Source organism: Emys orbicularis, chromosome 2 (assembly GCF_028017835.1).
Source record: "Emys orbicularis isolate rEmyOrb1 chromosome 2, rEmyOrb1.hap1, whole genome shotgun sequence".
Classification (NCBI taxonomy): Eukaryota; Metazoa; Chordata; order Testudines; family Emydidae; genus Emys; species Emys orbicularis.
In genome coordinates, this window is record NC_088684.1 from 59,962,693 (window position 1) to 59,981,521 (window position 18,829).

The window sequence follows — 18,829 nt, forward strand, 5'->3', positions numbered from 1 at the left end:
CAGATAATGGAGTTTTAAAAAAATATGTGTTTGTAATTACTTCAGGTGTGTCCATTAAATGTCCATGCTCTGATCTAGTGTCAAAATAAGGGTGAGGTATTCTAAATGGTGGAAATTAATGGAAGGGTGACAGAAATGCGTCTCATTGATTCCAAGACTTTAAGAAAATGTTTAAAGGGATCATCAATTTTGCATCCACGAATCGGTTCATAGAGGTGAGTAATTACTGTGAGTTCTGCTACAAAGCACAACTGAGTGTGTCTAAACTATGCAACTTATCTGGATAATTGTTGATGCAGCATGTTAATTTTGCTTTCAAAGTCTTTAATCCAACTGAACTTGGAATGGGGCTATTTTAAGACAGATATAAGATTTAAAAATGGACATAACTGTTTAAAGTACTGTTGATAACATATTAAGCCATAGAAAAGTTATATAGCAGGTAAAGTTTTCAAATTCTAAGACATCGTATCCTTATCCTATTAAAATGTACATTTATTTTAATTTGATAGGATGTAGTATTATTCAGTGTAGTACACAGGGTATGAAAGTATAACTCAGTGTGAAAATCTACAGTATTAATTTGTAATAACATTAAGACATGATAATCAACCCCATAGAGACTATAACAAGTAGATGCATATTTCTGTAACTACCTATGCAGTTATCCGCTATAGGTGGCTACTACTGTACTAACTTCAAATCCATACTTTTCTCAGAAAACACAGTATCCAGGTTTAGTTTGCCAGGAACTGCTTGGCTGTCCTTAGGAAATGCTTGGCTATCCTTTGCAAATGCATGCAGATCTTTTTAAACAAATTGTTCTGGTTTTCCACTAAGTGAAAATACCCAGAGAGTTTGGATAGCTGCATTTTGGGACTGCACTGCTACCATTTCACACAGACCTCAAACTGAACGCAAAGGGGAGTTTGCTCCACGTCTGGCCCCCCATCTTCATTTAAAGCTCTCTGTGAGGTGTGGGGGAAATGGAAGAGTCAGCTGACCTCTTCCAGTGGGAGATCTAGGCACAGAAGGCACCTCCGTTCAAGGACCCACACGGCATGTTCTGGCATTTGATTATTCAAAATATTTTAGTGAGTTTTCCCACTTGATTGAGTCTTCAAGAGACTGTTTGATTTTTATCTGCTTCCTGTGCTAATTCCTCATCCACAGTCTTAAACTGGGGGCATTACAACTGGCTGTTGCTGACATTTAGTGATCTGTCAGGTGGAAGGTTATGATAAGAAGCCAGTGTTGTATTCTATTTGCAGGTGCATGTCTCAGAGCCTTTTGGGAATAGAGGAGGGGATTGTGTCTTTTGTGAAATTTGGCTGGTGAGAAGCATGCGGGTAGAAGCCATGACACATACAGTAGAAAGAATTATTTCTCAATAGATATAAACAATTTTGATGAGGGTTCAGGAATTTCAGAGAAATTTTTTTTAAAGTTACAACTAGAACAAATTGACTAAGTCAGATAGGGCCAAATCCTGTTTCAATTAACGTTAATGGCAAAATTTCCATGGGCTTCAGTAGTCTCAGGATTTGGTCTGTAGAGTATAGATTTTCCTCTCTTGCCAGCTTCCTCCTTCTCTGACTGGCATTTGAAGTTACTCACCATGCTGGCCTCAGATCGTGGTTGAAATGTTGACTCCATTTATTCCAGAATGTCTTGATTAGTTTATATGACTCTTGTGCCTCTTATGACGATCTCTGTGGCAGAAAATGTACAGAAAACTGTTACATCGCTCATTATGTAAGTATCAGTGACTTTAATTAGCAGTGCAGTACTTTAGGAACCTAGGATATAGGACTGGAAGAGACCTCCTGGGTCATCAAGTCCAGTCTCCTGCTATTGCAGGCATCACCATAATATAATCCCATTCATAAATTTATCAAACTCCATCTTTAAACCTAGTTAGGATTCTTACCCCACTACTGTTCTCGAGTGGCTGTTTCAAACCTCACTCCTCTGGTGGTTAGAAACCTTGTGCTTTCCAGCATAAATGGATTCATGGCCAGTTTATACCCATTTGTTCTTGTGCCCTTTAGCTCAGATAGCTCTTCTCCCTTTAATTCACCTCTTGTTATTCTTTGGATATTAATATTTATTTTGGGCCTAATTTAATTTTTAGAATAATCCAGTTCAGACTACAAATAAGGTGTATGTTTTTAACAGTGAGGGTAATTAACAATTTACCTAGGGATGTGGTGGATTTGCTGCCACTAGAAGTCTTTACATCAAGACTGGATGGCTTTCTAAAGGATGTGCTGTAGCTCAGCCAAAAGTTATGGGCTTCATGCAGGAGCCACTTGGTGAAATTCTCTGGCCTGTGTTATACAGGAGGTCAGACTAGATGATCAAAATGGTCCCTTCTGGCCTTAGAATCTATGAGTCTTGATTAATTTAATAGCATGGGGTCAGATCCGGCCAAGAATGTGTTCTTCAGTCTTCAAAATTACAAATCTTCAATATGCTGTTGGAGCACAGTGTAGCGTCCTCTCTGCTCCCACTGACGTCAGTGAGCACAGAGGCTGGGCAGCACCTTGCAAGTGGTACTGGGCTCCTTGCCAGGGTAAAACTGGGGTGAGGCAATGGTGAACCAGGTCCGTCTCCTATTGTAGAGTTTTGGGGGTCAGACCTTCAGCTGTTGTAAGGTGATGTAGCTCCATTGAAGTCATTTACATCAGCCTATTATTATTAAAGAGGATACTGTAACCTCCACAAGCTGGAAACTTAAGAAAATTAATGTGTTTAAAAACCAGCTGAATAAGTGGGAGTCAAAGTAACATTACTGGGTTCTTACTTAGAGTTTGTATGCTATTTCCTCTCCAGTTTGTAATAGTGTCTTTATAATTTGACACAGAATATTTTCCTCCCAAGTTTACCCTTGTCCATTTCCAAGAGTTTATTTATTTCTAATGGAGTTAGGGGAAGTCATTTTAACTCTGATCTGCTACTTTGTGCACCAGCATTGCAAATAATAAATTCAAGCCTATTCACATCAGGTAGGCAGAACTCCCACTGTGGGAGATTGCCTCAGAGGAATGCAGGATTGGTTTCCATGTTCGCGAAGTGTGTCTGATTTAACCCTACCGGGTTACACTTAAGGTACGTTACCTGTTGGGCTTGAACTGCTTAACATCGTCCCTTTAAAATGTTCAGAATTGGACAGTCCACTTCATTGGCTTCATTCTTCAATAGGGAATTAGTGTTTTTTATGCCATACAGCAATTTGTAATGGTTAAATATAAACATTTCCATAGAATAGATTGTACACATACAGGTAGACAGCCAACATTTCTGTAAATATGTACTGCGACTAACTGTAGTTAGTAAGATGAATCATCATATTGCAAACATCTACAAGCCTCTCATTATACATATAAGCTGTTTACTGTTAATTTACAGGTCACCTTATAAATGAAGATGGGTCTGACCCTCAAAGTTCAGACCTCAGTCCAAACTGTCCCAAAATGTGGGGGTTATTGAATTTAGGCTCTTTAGTTCAGGCTTATCTCTACCTTTAAGATCATTGTATAATCCGTTGTTTATATTGTATTATTATTTTTCCCACACTTCAAACAACTTGTCACCAGATTTCCTCCCACAAGCTACTGTTCATGTGATGGGATGGGTAAAAAGCCTCCGTGTTCGAGTATGCCTGAAAAAAGAAGTGTCCAAAATGTTTTTCGTTCTAGGAAGAATGAAGACCCTTCTGTCTAACATCCTTGATCTGCTCTGGATGAATAGCTAAAGCATGCCATGGTGCTAGTTGTTATCGAAGTATTTTATGATGCATGTTCACCATGACTTAACTGGTATTCAAAAAATTTCATTTATGTAATGGCATGTGCTTTCATTTTGAAAATCTGGAAATGTTCCTGCAAAGATCATAATTACCAGTGGACCAAATCCTACGGGCCTTACTTAGTCTTTCAGTGGGAATATTGCTTGCACTACGGGATTTGGTCTTGCATTAACAGCGAAAGTACTAATGTAAAACTATATAACCTGTAGAAACGTAGTGTATGACTAATTTCCAGTAGAACATTACCTGTTTTAATATACCTTTATGGAATACTGCTAAACAGCTGTTCAAAGTAAGGTTTCAATGAATTAAAAGATTGGGCCAAATTCTGGGGATCCCTAACTCAGCAAAATTCCTACTGCAGTCAATGAGAATTTAAACTAAAGTTAAGGTACCTGAATTTGTCCCATTAATAATATTCCTCTATAAAATACCAAAATGAAGAGCCAAAGTCAAGGGCCCAATTCAGCCAGTTGAAATTCACTCCAGGTATTTTGTGATTTGTTTCTGTGGAGATAGAATTTGGCCCTTTGGTTTTGAACTTTGAAAGGTAATACCTTTTCTGTCTTACTGTATATGGACTTAACTGGGCTAGGAGATCAAAGGGGATCATTGAGCTGATGTATCAAGAGCCTGAGAGCAAGGCGACAGAAATGTTACCTCCTAGAAGAAAACATTTTTAAAAACAAAAATTATCGCAGGGCTGTATTAAACCAAAAAGTTGTACAGAAACATATAAACTCAGTTTTTGTGCAGAAATGCAAGTTGAAATCACTGTTATAGTGGGCATTCCTCATAAAGGTCTGCTCCTCTCTCCACTGGAGTAAATGGGAGTTTTGCCATTGACTTCAATAGGAGCTGACCCAAAATGCATACCTCCCCCCACCCCAAAAAAATCTGGGTAGTGGTTTAGGAGCATGGAATGGGCACACTGGCCTGTAATTGTTTAGTTTAACAGTGTTATATTGAATAAACTGGTGTTAGGTCATTTGTAGTGTGTGTGTGTGAGAGAGTGTGTGGGTAGTGTGCTTGTGGTAAAAGAGAGGGACTAATTGTTAGGTGCATTTGTTTTTGCATACCTTAAGGTCCTTTTATTGATATTTCTCAGTAGAACTTAGAATAATATTCATGATCTATAACACACTGTGGTTAATGACATTTATTGTCAACATCTATTGTAAACATGTGTTTACAAGCAAACCCTTGAATACTTGATATTTGAAAATAAAAATAGCATATCAAGCGTGTTTTCTTTATGACAAAAAAATCTTTGTGTGTGTGTGTGTAAGTTGGTGTGCAGGGCTGTGCACATCAGTTGATTATGGAAGATCTGGATTCAGTTAAGGCCCACTTGTATGCATATTGCAGTCAATGCAGATCCTTCCATTGATTTCAGTGGGCACTGGGATCAGCCTCTTAGGGCCAAATCCTGATCACACTGAAATCAATGACAAAATATCCATTGCCTTCAATAGATTGGGCCCAAAGGAATTGTCACAAACAGTGAAGACGATTATTACAGTGCAACATTTTGCTTGGGGGGCGTGGGAGGGGGAACGGAGGGAAAAAAAGCTTTTTTGAAACATACCGTAACATACATCTAGCTATTGGTTGGCATATATTTATATTTTTAAAAAATAACCATTTTGTGACAAATCCACTACATTTATAAGGACAATTTAGCCTGAATGTTACGATCAGCCAGCTCTTCATACAGCCTCTGTCTGGTTATGAGGTTAATGCCCACTAAACTGAAACTTTGGACTACTTAGATGTTTTAAGGGGGAAACGGTTGACTATTCCTGAATGCAAGAGTCTTTGCTTTAAGGGATATTAGAGCCCAAATTAAAGAATAAAGATGAAACCCCACCAATATAGGCCTACATATAAGCACAGATATAAGTGACGATTGTCATTAGTTGGCAATACATGTATGGAAATCCTGTTCAGAGCCAGACTGACCCACACAGACCTTCCAGATCAGAAAAAGAGCTGTATGCTGTGCAAACTGTATTTCCCCTCACCAGCTTCAGAATCGAGCCCTCACACTGGAGGAACTTCCACAAAAGGGGTAAAAAATTTTCAAATACTGCTGGAACTTGGCTCCTTTATATGACACTGCCCCTTTGTTCGGTGTTTGCTAAATGGCCCAAAACATTTCCATGAATTCTTGTTGATTCAGGGCTTGATTCTGTCACCCTTGAGAAGTATCTTATTTCCCCTGATTTCAGTGAGAACTTACAAAGTCAGGTGCTACTGAAAGTGAGCAAGGGGAGCAGAATCATGCTTCCAGCCAGCAAGGGGTAGTAAGTAGATTCAGCCTCACGTGTGCACGGTGGAAGCAAATTAAATAAAAAATTAATAGTTTTAATTGCACAGAGGCAGCAGAAAACGATGAATCAATATTCAGTGGTCACTTTCCATTTCAGTTGCAAAGTAAGAGTCCTACAGTTTCACTTTTTAAATATATATAAAGAATAGAAAGAAAAAAAATCCACATGGATCCCTTGCATGTTACTAAAACTGGCCTGTAGATTTTTACTGTCTGGCACTATCAAGGGCATGGTTGTGACTTTAAAAATCAGTAAGATGGGATGATCTTGGCAAAGGCTGAGAGCACTCCAGCATGGTATGCTGAGCAAACCACTCTCTGGCAGGAGTGAGAGTGTACTGCTCTAGAGTGACATCTACTGGTTGATCAAGAGTAGCTTAACTAAGCTCCTATAAAAGATAGGTCCACCCTCATCACCAAAGAAACATCATTGTGCAAGAATAGCATAAAGGAAAGGTGAGGCTACCAGCAAAACTCCTTCTTCACGATGGCATGATGTGCTCCATGCTGCTTAAACGACCCATTCCCAGCCTTGACCAGGATGCAGCCTGAAATGAAGGTTACTCTACGTGGGGTAGAGACAAATGTAAATTATAGGAGGACATCACTGGAATGGGTGGGGAAAAAGAGAGGACACAAAGGGGCTTGATTCTGCAAACGTTTACTCCTGTGGGCAACCATTAATCATGCCGTTTGTCTCCTTTACCTCAACGGGAGTAAGGGTTTACTGCGTTGGGCACTAGCTACTTTGCAGCATCCCCAGGAGGGAAGATATAGTCACAATCACCATGAATAATTTGTAACTACGTTTTCTAAGTTTTTTCTCCATTTGTGGCTGGATTCTTAAGACAGTACATGTAATTAAATTAGAATGATTTTTAAAAGGCAATTTTACTATGAAAACGTGATGATGTGGACTTCTCTGAAGCAGGTAGAGTAAAACACCTTTTATTTCAAGAAATATTGCTTCTAGACTTCCCTGAAGCCAGAATTGTTCTATAAAAGTATCACAGAAATATTGTACAAGATTTAAAAAAACCACAGTTTTTATCCTAATAACTAGAAATCTATTTACAAATAGCATCATTCATGACCATAAATACGTTTGTTCTGTCATTCAGCCCATGGCACATACATCAGATACATAGCGAGTTAATTTTAACATATTCACAGAGTCCATCATAAAGACTGCTTCTTAAAATTATTAAAATCCTACTAAAAGAATCTGCTTTTAAAATAGTTCAACTTAAACACTTAAAGCAAAAGAACATAATTTTAACCTGCAGTGCTTGCAATAGACTAAAAAACCCACTAAGCTAAATAACATATAACATAAGGAATTTTAGTGTGAATTGGACATGGTGGAAATACATCTGTATGAGGTGATTCTTTTTATTTTATTTATTTTCTACCTATGTAAAAAAAAAAACAACCTAAGATAGATATTAAGTTACCAACAGTACAGATTTTCAAAGTCAATTTTGTATTATTCTTTAAAAAAATTAAATGTTTGGTAAAATCCAGGAAAAAAACAAAACAAAACTTTAGAACACATTATAACAACAAAATAGGTCTAGTCTACTAGTCTGACCACATATGCCTTTTGTATCTAAAATATGTAACTCTAATATGATTTTACCATTCCCTTTAATGCCTTTAAAAAAAAACATTTTAAAGTCCCAAATTGATCACAATACTTTCTGAAAATATCAAGATATTGTCCAGACTAATAAAATAAAAAATGGCGACAAAGCATATTCTACTCATAGAAACCTCTGTAAGGATATCATCAAAAAAATCTAGAAAAATTCATGGATTTTTAATACTGATGGTATCAATATGTAGGGAAACAAGCCAATTTTTTTAAAATCCTCATACAGTGAGCATTCATTAGCTATACCTTTCTGAAAATAAATTTCTGAAAGTCAAGGCAACAAAACATGCAATATCTTCTGCTAAAATAATATTTGACCAATCTGTTTTCACAATCCATGCTGAATATCTCTTTCCTGTCAACCCATTTTATTATTTCACAATTACATGAAACAATGAGCAAACTAAGAACATGTAAAGGATCAGATTAATAAATGGTCTGGGAGACAGATTACAAAAGTGCAATATCATTTTACTCAAAAGTGTGACAAGAAATTCCAGTGGTTAAAAATAATTTATCAAAAATACATTATGCAGATAGCATGGGTGGACTGAGACATTCATTTATGTGGGACCTTTTGGAAACAGAAAAAGTAACTCAAAGAAAACTTTAAGGAAATCATTACTAGTCTAGGAAATGTGTGCATCACTGCACTATAAAGTTAACACTGTTTCTTTTTAATACTGTGGGAACCTAGTTTCTCAATTATGGAAAATTAGTGTGCAAGTATGTGTATGTGTATATATGAAATAAACACACACACACACACACACACACAGAGTGTTGAGCTCATTTCAGCTGCAAAATGTATCTGCAATAAACATGGAATGTCAGTTGTCGTGATTACCATTACTAGTTTACTGATCAAAAATAAAGAGAACCATATATGGTTTACAATTTGATTTAATCCAAGGAGAGTGGAGATGAGGCACTGCCTTCTACATTTAGGATTTGTGAAGTCTCTCCTTCAAAGTTATGTTCCATCTTTTCCAACATAGTCTCCATTTTCTGAGCCCTAATAGCTGAATCCCTGGTGGAGACATTTACAGCTTGATGAACAGTGGGTTCATCAGAACTTACAGGAAGGTATATCTGATCTTCAAAAATATCCTCCACTGGGTCACTGTCCTGGTGAGAGTCTTTCTGAAGAATGCTAACTGTCTGTAGAATGAAGCTATGCCTGGACTCCAGCTCTGTCAAACCGTTTCCACTTAAATCCATTTCAAAACTGTCTAACTCTTTATTCTCCAACCACTTTTCAGCTTGTTGATTTCTCCAGTGTGCAGAATTCAAACTACTTTTCTCAGGAATATCATTATTTAATTCAAGTTTCCTCACTTGATTTAAAATTACAGTGCTCAAAGCTAGGGCTGCCAAGTCAGTTGGCACGATAGGCTGCAGCTCTTCTGCAATCAGACCACTTGAGTCTTCGTCTGACTCAGCAGAGGTCAGGCCCCCCCAGGTAAATGGTATAGGTGATTCATCCACGTACCCATTGTTTTGAGCAGTTTTAGTTTTGTCTGTTTTATTTTGCTCATAGTAACTGTTCAGCAGTGCAAACATTCTATCTAGATCCTTCAAGTAATTAGTCCAGTCATCCAGACTAAGTCTATAGTTGTATCTGTATTCGTACAAACTTTCATTCACACTGTATAAATCTTCCAGTCCTTGCCAGTCGATGTCCTCGGTGAAATTTGGCAGTTTAGCCTTCCCATCCATCCCATAATTGTCCCCTGTTAAAAGAAAGAAAAAGGTCTGATGGGGACCACCACCTTAGAAAAGCATGTAAAGCTTCCACGTACATTTCTTTGCTGTTCAAAGTATTTAAAAGCAGTAACCATTCCTAACATACTTGGCTAATGAGTATTGCACTCCACACTTTCCATCGTATCAGTAACTCGGCCCTAAAGGCTAAATTCTGATCTCATGTGTGCGCACATGACTCCTGCTGAGCAGAAAGATACACATTCTGCCTTCAGCTACTCCCGCGTAACCACAGTGAAGTCAGTAGGAGAGCATGGGTGTAACTAAGAACAGACTCTGGCCCAGAGGGAACTTTGTGCATACAGTCAAGGCCAAATCTGCCCCCCCCCCCCCAACCTCCCAGGATACTACAGATAGAGACAGAGAAATTGATCCAATAGACAAGCAATCCATTGGTCTTTCACAAGTCCTTTTAAAAAAATTACCCACACTGGAATGGGAATAAACAAAGCAACAATAAAATATAAATGATAGGTCAGTCCTGCAAGCCCTCAGTGAGCAGATCTTCCATGAAGCGAATGGGAATTTGATGCATGGATATTTGGTGCATCTTGCAAGAGCTACCACTTCACACTGATTGTCGGAATTCTTCCTTCAGCTAAACAAGAGGAAATTCTCTTTAATGAACAGCAGCTATAGATACGCTTGGAAGGATGCAATTTTTTAAAAAAAAATCTGTAAATGTCCATTTCACCACCCACCCACACACATACACACGGATGAAAAAAATACTAATCAAAATTCACAGAGAGGCAATGTAATGAAAATACTTTTTGAGACCTTATTAGAGATTGATTCAAGGATATTTGCTTTGCATATTTTGACATGTGATGTTGATAGTTTGTGCTTTAAGTGTTATAAAGCTTTAACTTTTAGACTCTCAAAGACTATAGTCTTTAAATAATTATTGGGTTGTACCCCCTCCCCTCATAATTTCCCTCAACTGTGAACATTTAAAAGCAATAAAAATGGAAAAAAACCCATAAACATCAATATTATTCATCCATATTATTAAAAAATAGGATTCTGCCAAGGCAAGTTATAAGGGATTTTTTAAAATTTTATTTTTTACGCATGAATCTCAGTTGACAAAGGGCACACAGATGAAAAGGCTTTGTAAAAACTCCTCAGGCGAATTCAGTTATAGGACTAAGCAATTTTAAACCAGTAATTCATTTTGTGAAAAAGTATGCAGCATATAACTTCAGTGGGGCAGCAGTTTAAAGTTGCAATATAGATTTTAAATAAAAACAATGTCTCCTTTTTTTGGTTTGTTTTTTAAATCAAAGGGCAAGTCTACACTGAAAATGCTGCAGCGAAGACACTACTACGCTGATGTGAGAGCTTCTCCTGGTGGCATAGTTAACCCACCTCTGCGAGCGGTGGTAGCTATGTTGATGGGAGAAGCCGTCCTGTTGATATAGCTAGGGTCCGCTCCAGCATTTCTGCCGCCCCAAGCAAAAAAAAAAAGCCGCGATAGCAATCGCGATCGGCAGTTGAAAAAAAAAAAAAAACCGCGATTGGTGGCGGCAGTTCAGTGGCAGGTCCTTCGCTCCTAGAGGGAGTGAGGGACCTGCCGCCCCCGAATTGCCACAGGTGCCGCCCCTCTCCCTTGGCCGCCCCAAGCACCTGCTTGTTAAGCTGGTGCCTGGAGCCGGCCCTGGATATAGCACTGCCTACGCCAGGGGTTAGGTTGGTATTACTGTGTCGCTCAGTGGTGTGGATTTTTCACATCCTTGAGCAGTGTGGTTATACAGATGTAAATTTATGGTGTAGACCTGATCTAAGAGGATGCTTTGGCCAGTAATACAGGTCTGATGCTGCAATCCTTAGACAGAAAACCATGAACATCCACAGAACCTTGCCTGGGCATGGAGTGTCGTCACAAGCCCATAAACAGCAAGTCAGCTGGATTTTGTGTTAGCTCATCCAAGAAAAAAAAAAGACAAAACATTAAGGAAACCTATCTCTGAAAGTATTTGACGTGATCAAAGTTCCCAAAACATGTATATGCTGTAAAATGTATTACCCAAAGTGAGTGTAAAGGAGCATGAAATTTGTTTTATAACATGTAGCATCCCTTATTGATGGGAACCTCTAACTCATTATATTTGCTACAAATGCTCTGTTCAACTCAGTGGTTTAGCCCAGAAGAAAGAATACAGAAAAAGATAAGACAATGGAAAATTCTTCCAAGGAAAGCAATGGAAATGCCCTCACTGACAAATTCCAAACAAAATTTAATAACGAATGACTGAAGATGGCTTACAGAAACTCAGATCCTACCACACTGCGGGTGGGATGGACTAGATAACATTTTAGAAGTTCATTACAACAACATATATAATCCAGTAGTTTTATTTAATAGTTTTAATCCACATTGGATCCTCCATGCTGCTAATGGATCCTTAGTCAATTTATTTCTTCTACTTTAACTTGCCCTCTCTGTTATTCACAAGGCTAAAGTTGGTATGTTATTTGTGGTGCCAGCTCCTTATGGATGGTTCCCCGTTCCTTATTCAAAGACCAAAATTATTTTAAAATATATCAATATAAGATTAATTTTTTAGAAATTCCATCAAATTAATATATTGAATATGTTAATATTTAAATGACTAAGCACTTAATTATTAATTAATTAATTAAATAAGAAATTGGGTTTTGACTGGCTATACATGACAAAGTAAGTCAGGTCACCCCAAGTGAGACACCCTTGTGACCAGATTGTTCTGAAGGAGTTGGGACATGCCACTCTAACACAAAGCTTTATTCTTGTGCAATTTGCTGTGGAATGTCATGTCCCCAGACCCACTTCCATATTGTGGATGATGCTTTGATAAGTAAGTGATTTTTGAATGGCTGTACATGACAAAATAAATCTCAGCACAGGAACAGAAGCTTGGGTCAGCTAGTGGCAATGTCCCAACTACTTCAGAAGAGTACAACAGTCACGGGGACGTGTCACTTGGGGTGAGCTGAGATTTATTTTGTCATGTACAGCCATTCAAAAAATCACTTACTTATCAAAGCATCATCCACAATATGGAAGTGGGTCTGGGGACATGACATTCCACAGCAAATTGCACAAGAATAAAGCTTTGTGTTAGAGTGGCATGTCCCAACTCCTTCAGAACAATCTGGTCACAAGGGTGTCTCACTTGGGGTGACCTGAGACTTATTGACAAAATAAATCTCAGCTCACCCCAAGTGACACGTCCCCGTGACTGTTGTACTCTTCTGAAGTAGTTGGGACATTGCCACTAGCTGACCCAAGCTTCTGTTCCTGTGCAACATGCTGCATCATGTCACGCCCCCACTGTATTTCCATGTTGTACATAGGGCTTGAATAAGGAGCTGGGTTTTGATTTGTTGGATATGACAAAAGTAGTTTCAGATCACTACAAGTGGCATGGCTCTGTGACCATCAGATTTTTCTGAGGGAGCTGGACATGCCAACTCCCTGGACCAAATCTTTGGTTCTTGCCCAATATGATTCTTCACGTCCCCCACCCCCAACTGCCACATTGAACATAGGCCTTGAATAACAAGCTGGGTTTTGACTGGGGATGTGACAAAATACATATTAGGTCACCCCAAGTGACATGTCCCTTTGACTGCTATTTCATTGTGAAGAGATGAGGATATTCCACTTCCAGCGGTGAATATTTAGTTCTGGTCTGACAAATACATTACCCCAACTTTTGTGTGTTCTTTGTTAGTAAACATACAATCATGCATGTAAAAATTATCAAAAGTCAATATTCAGCCAACTGGTTGCAAATCCAGCTGCAATGTTTTAACAGAGATTATATGATAGTCTCAAATTAAGAAGCCTTTAGGAACTTTGGTTTGTCGTTAGATGAATTAAGAAAAGGGAAAATGAGTAAATGTATTGAAATTTGTTACTGATATAAATCATTTGTTATGATTAGTATGGTGTCTTTTGCTCATTATACAACAAAAATATGAAGACACTACTTGGGCACAGTTGGCTCCCCAATAATCATGTTTCTTAATTATATGCAAACATACAAGGCTTAGCTTAGTGCATTCTGCTGCTCTGAGTGATTTCTGAAACACAGAAAACAGTAAACACCAATAGAGTGCTTACAGGAATACTATCTGATTTCTGTATTGAACCAACTAGTGCCTTTAGTGTTGGCGTGAGATTCATACAGCATAAGTGTGGCATGGTACACTTAAATGGAAGTTGGAGAATTCTGTCTGTGGTTAAAATATCTCCATCTCCTTTCCTTTTTAATTCCAAAATTCTCTCATACTGTAGTAATGTGAGCCCCGAGTTTGACCAAGTTTGTGGAAACATACAAAATGGTTGCCAGTGTTGTATATTAACCCAACACTTTTTGCTTTAATAAACTCTACTGTTTATGCAAGTAATTTTGATGACTTCTATAGAATTAATCCATAGTTGAAATGTTATTTTAAATACTAATGCTATATTCAATTTACTTGGAAAAGAGCTACAGCAAGGGATCATGAAGGATTTTTCTGGGGTAGGGCCATTTCATTTTTACCTGAACAGTCAGTGAATGATATTTGAAAAGACGCAAGTAACTCTTTAAGCCACATCCCCTAAACTGCATCTTGTTTTCTTTCAAGTAATTTGCTATCATCACAGAAATCTCTGATGGAAATAGTTGAGAGTAAAATTTTGAATCTTTCTGTGATCAGACTTAACTGCGAGTGAAATGAGTAAGAGTCACCATTTATGAAATGACATGTACTCACTTGATAATCTATTTCACTTTGACTCTGCAATTGTAAAACAAGAAAAGAAGTTGCTATTTATTATAATACAAATATTTCAATGAATTGAGCAATTGTTGCTGTTAGTGCTGATGACACCTATATTTAAGCATTCCTATGGATTTGTGTGATAAGACCTTATTTTGCACAGAAGGGAAGTTTCCTCACAAAATGCTGCACATAATTGCTGCAGAATTTGGTGCTGCTTGCCTTTCCACAAGAAGATTGTAATCCTGATACAACCAGCTACAACCAGCACCAAACATCCACATGGAGAGGAAAACGAGATTCAGAGATTTTCAGGCCAGAAAGGACCATCAGATCAACCAGTCTCACCTCCAGCATATCATACAGTTACCCTGTATTAAGCCCAGTGACCATATGTGCTTGACTAAAATATATCTTCTAGAATGGCATCCCCTCGTGATTTGAAGACATACAGAGACGGAGAATCCACCATTTCCCTTGGCAGTTTGTTCCAATTTATGCCTAAATTCTTTATCAACAAAACTGCCAATGTCATCAAAGAATGAAACAGGATTTGTTTGACAAAACCCTACTTTTCATAAAACCATGTTGACTGGAATTAATTATATTCCTATTCTTTAGCAATTGAATCCAATATCAGCCTTTCCATTATTTGACTGGGATTGTGGTCAGGCTAACTGGCCTACAGTTACCTAAATCATACCACTTGCACTTTTTGAACACTGGCACAACATTACCACTCTTCCCGTCTTATGGAATGTCCCTGGTATTTCAAAAATTATTAAAAAATAACATGGGTTGTCCAAAGATCTCTAAAGCCGATTCTTTTTGGACTCTTGAGTTCAAGTTATTAGGGCCTGCTGACAGGCTAGAAAATAGTTCATCAGCCTCATGTGATATGAATACATCATACTGCTTCTTTCCAAATACCAAACAGAGAACACTTTCTGCATAATTATTAACAATTTACCATCTCCATCTAGTAATGTGCCTATACCCGTATGCCATTGGTAGGATTTCTTTAGTTCCCAATATTCTTAAAAAATTCCCAATTGTAGTCCTTAGCCCTGCTAGTCATGGATTTTTCCCTGATGTCTTTAGCTTCCCTTATTAATTTTCATAACTTCTAATATATATTGAGTGCCATTATTTCCCCTTTTTCCTTATATCATACACTGTTTGTATGTTTTTTAATTTCTAATTGCTGCCTCTACTTAAACACTGAATCAGGATGAACTTTTAACCAAAGCTGTCCTCTCTTGAATGTGGAAGTATGGTTGTTTGTCCATCTAAAACTCTTCTTAAAGAACTCCCAATTTTCATTCATATTTGTCTGCCTCATTTTTTTCTCCCAATCAATTTCACTCATAATTTTCCTTAGCGTGGGAGATTAGCCCTCTTGAGCACCAAGTATATATATGACCGGTTGGGACTTTTTGCCCATGTTAAATGTAATCAGGTCATGAGCACTAGTCCTTAGGCAACCTCAATCATCCAGTCTAACGATTAATTTATCTTCATCTTTCATAATGAGGATAAAAATAGAGTTACCTCATGTTGAGTGCAATACTTTTTGTGTTATAAAATTATCTATACTTTTTAATAACTGGAATGATGTTTTATTAGTGGCTTCATGAGACCTCCAACATGTTTCCCAAATTGAACACCCATATAATAGCACCGTTTCTGTCAACAGATTAAGCACCTGTCTGTAAAGAGTAACTCAGCTTGTTCTCTGGTTGGATTTGGCAGTCTGTAGCAGACCCCCACCACACCCTGCCCTGGGCTTTGTTAATGAGCATAATGATCCATATGCATTCTAGGTTCTGTGGTTCTGAGTTATCAATAACTCTAAAACAAGTAGTCGTGTTTTGTATGTAGAGTGCCACCCCTCCACGCTCAATACCCATTCTAATCCTCCTAAACAGGTTATAACCAATTACGTGAATTGTCCTACCAGGTTTCAGTAATTCCAATTATATAAATTTTTTCCTCATCAATGAGAATTTCTAATTCCTCTTACTTGTTACACAGACTCCTAGTTTTGGTACATAAGCAACTGAAAAATTCTCTTGACGTTCTTTGCCACATCAGTTCCATTTGTTCATGACATTCTGAGTTTTGGTTTTGACTGCATTTGCCTCCTTGGCACCCTCGCCGTGCATTGGTAGTTTAGTGCCCAACTATTAGTTCCAGTTAGTCTCCAAACAAGAAGGTTAGCCTCTACCTGTGAGATTTAGGACTTCCTGTTTGTACAGCCACCTCTCCAACTGAAATGTGGTCCAGTGTTCAACAAAACCAAAACTTCAGCTTCACTTCGGTCATGCAGTCAACAATTCACCTCCAGTATTTTCTGCCTTCTCTCACTAATTGGATTGGTAAGATGTCTGGGGAGACCACTTGGACTTTCCTTTTCTTCCACTCTCTTCCAAGATGCCTGAGGTCTTCTATAATCTGTGCAGTTCCATGTGATGCTGTATCATTGGTTCCAATGTGTATCATCCTCAGTGGAAACTTACCAGACAATTTCACTATCTAATTCTGCCGTTACATCTCATATCTTCACTCTAGAGAGATATAATCCCATCCTATAGTTCCTTTATCCTTTGCTGAATTCTCTGTCCACTCTTTTTAATATGGAATTACTGATGATGATTATTTGTATTCTTAGGATGGTTAAAGACCCTCTCTTGGTTCCTGCTTATTTCATACCACAATGACACCCATCAGGTATGTCCCCTGTAGCTTTCTGTTCCATTCCTCCAGAGACCGATTCTTCTGTAGTTGACTTGCTGAGTATTTGAAATGTTTTGATACTTCTAGTTGCATTGAATGCCTCCTGGCTCTCCACCCCCCCCCCCCTGGTCATAACTGCCTGTCCACTTCTTTGGGGTCTATTCTCTCCAATTCCCTTATCAAAAAATCTTCCCTTTGTGGTGTTTGTGACAATGATTTCTGAATTTGGTTGTCCAAGAAGTTTTCATTTTCTTTTATGCTGCACAATGTTGCAACCTATGCTTCCAGACCACGAATCTTCTCCTCCTGTATGGACACCAGTTTGCATTTCATACACCAGAAATCTATTTTGCCTTCTGGCAGAAAGGGCAACATAGCACACTCAAGGCAGGTTGCGGCAGTTGTTCCTTCATCACCCATATCTTGTACCTAGTGTGGAGCCATACCTAAAATAGGAATCATTCTCTCTAAGCTCCCACTGATCTTATCCAGTTTGCCATTCCTGTTCACCTGGCAACTGACATATACTAAGCCTTAATGCTCAGCTCCCTCCCTTGCAAACTGGAAGGGAATAACCATTCAGACACTTCAAACACTGGTTCCATTCAAAGCCACAAGGGTCCCAGTAACAAGGCCCGCTCAGAACACAAACAGAGCTGTTTCACTTGGGCAGTTCAGAGATCCACAGCCAGGGCCGCCCAGAGGGGGGGGCAAGTGGGGCAATTTGCCCCGGGCCCCGCAGGGGCCCCCACGAGAGTTTTTCGGGGGCCCTGGAGCGGGGTCCTTCACTCGTTCCGGGGGCCCAGGCCCCCGGAGCTTCTTCCGCTCCGGGTCTTCGGTGGAAATTCGGCGGCGGGGGGTCCTTCCGTTCCAGGACCCGCCGCTGAAGTGCCCTGAAGACCCGCAACAGGGGTCCTTCCACCCCGGGACCCGCTGCCGAAGTGCCGGGTCTTTGGCGGCAATTTGGCGGCGGGGGGCCCCCGCCGCCGAAGACCCCAGGCCCCCTGAATCCTCTAGGCGGCCCTGTCCACAGCCCAGCCATAGAACCTTCAAAGAGAATAAACAAGCAACAGACGGAATGAACACAACACTCACCTAGTCCCTCTAACTGCAAGCATAGGATCCATTGCTGCTACATCCTCTAAAAGTCCCATTTGCTGCTTCTGTTACCTTGCTAAAGGGTGTGTAAGTATTCATGGGGGAAGGGGACCATAATTATTTCCAAAGAAAAAGTTTAAAGTCAGGGAGTTCCATGTCTCAGCTACATCAGAACAGTTTAACAGGGTGACCTGAGACATATTTGTGTAGCTTATAGGAATAGATATTTGTTAGGTAAGGTACAGGCATAAGTTAAGGCAGTAAAGCAATAAGCGTACAGGTCTGAGGCCTGTAAGACAATAGCTTAGCTAAACAAGGCATAAGGCCCAAAAGCCTTAGCATAAGCAGCTAACAAGAAGTAACCCTAGATCATAAGATATACAAGATATAATGCTGTACTGACTAAACTGCTGACGGGTAACCACAAGATACTAGTTTATACCAGTTTGGGATATTTTAAGTTAGGAACATCAGCAGATGTCTGACCACAAGAGTGCCATGGCAACTAATTGACGTATATGTTAATAAGCTTGAGGTAAAAGACCTAATAATCTATGGGAGAAGGGCATCCCAACATTAGTAGCAGGAGAAACTACAAATAAGGAAAAGGGGCTGAAACTCCTATGGAATATGCATTAGGTATAGTGGTGTCAGAGTAACACATTATAAAAGTCGTATC

At 39.0% G+C, this 18,829-nt stretch overlaps 1 protein-coding gene across 2 annotated transcripts in view; it reads right to left on the reverse strand.

The window, feature by feature from the left end:
• Positions 1 to 8,700: 8,700 nt before the first annotated feature.
• Positions 8,701 to 18,829, reverse strand: part of SULF1 (sulfatase 1) — a 102,676-nt gene continuing 92,547 nt past the window's right edge. For both annotated transcript variants that reach the window (XM_065397997.1, XM_065397998.1), the window contains one exon: positions 8,701 to 9,530. In XM_065397997.1, coding sequence (XP_065254069.1) covers positions 8,701 to 9,530 — 830 coding nt within the window. The remainder of the gene's footprint in view (positions 9,531 to 18,829) is intronic.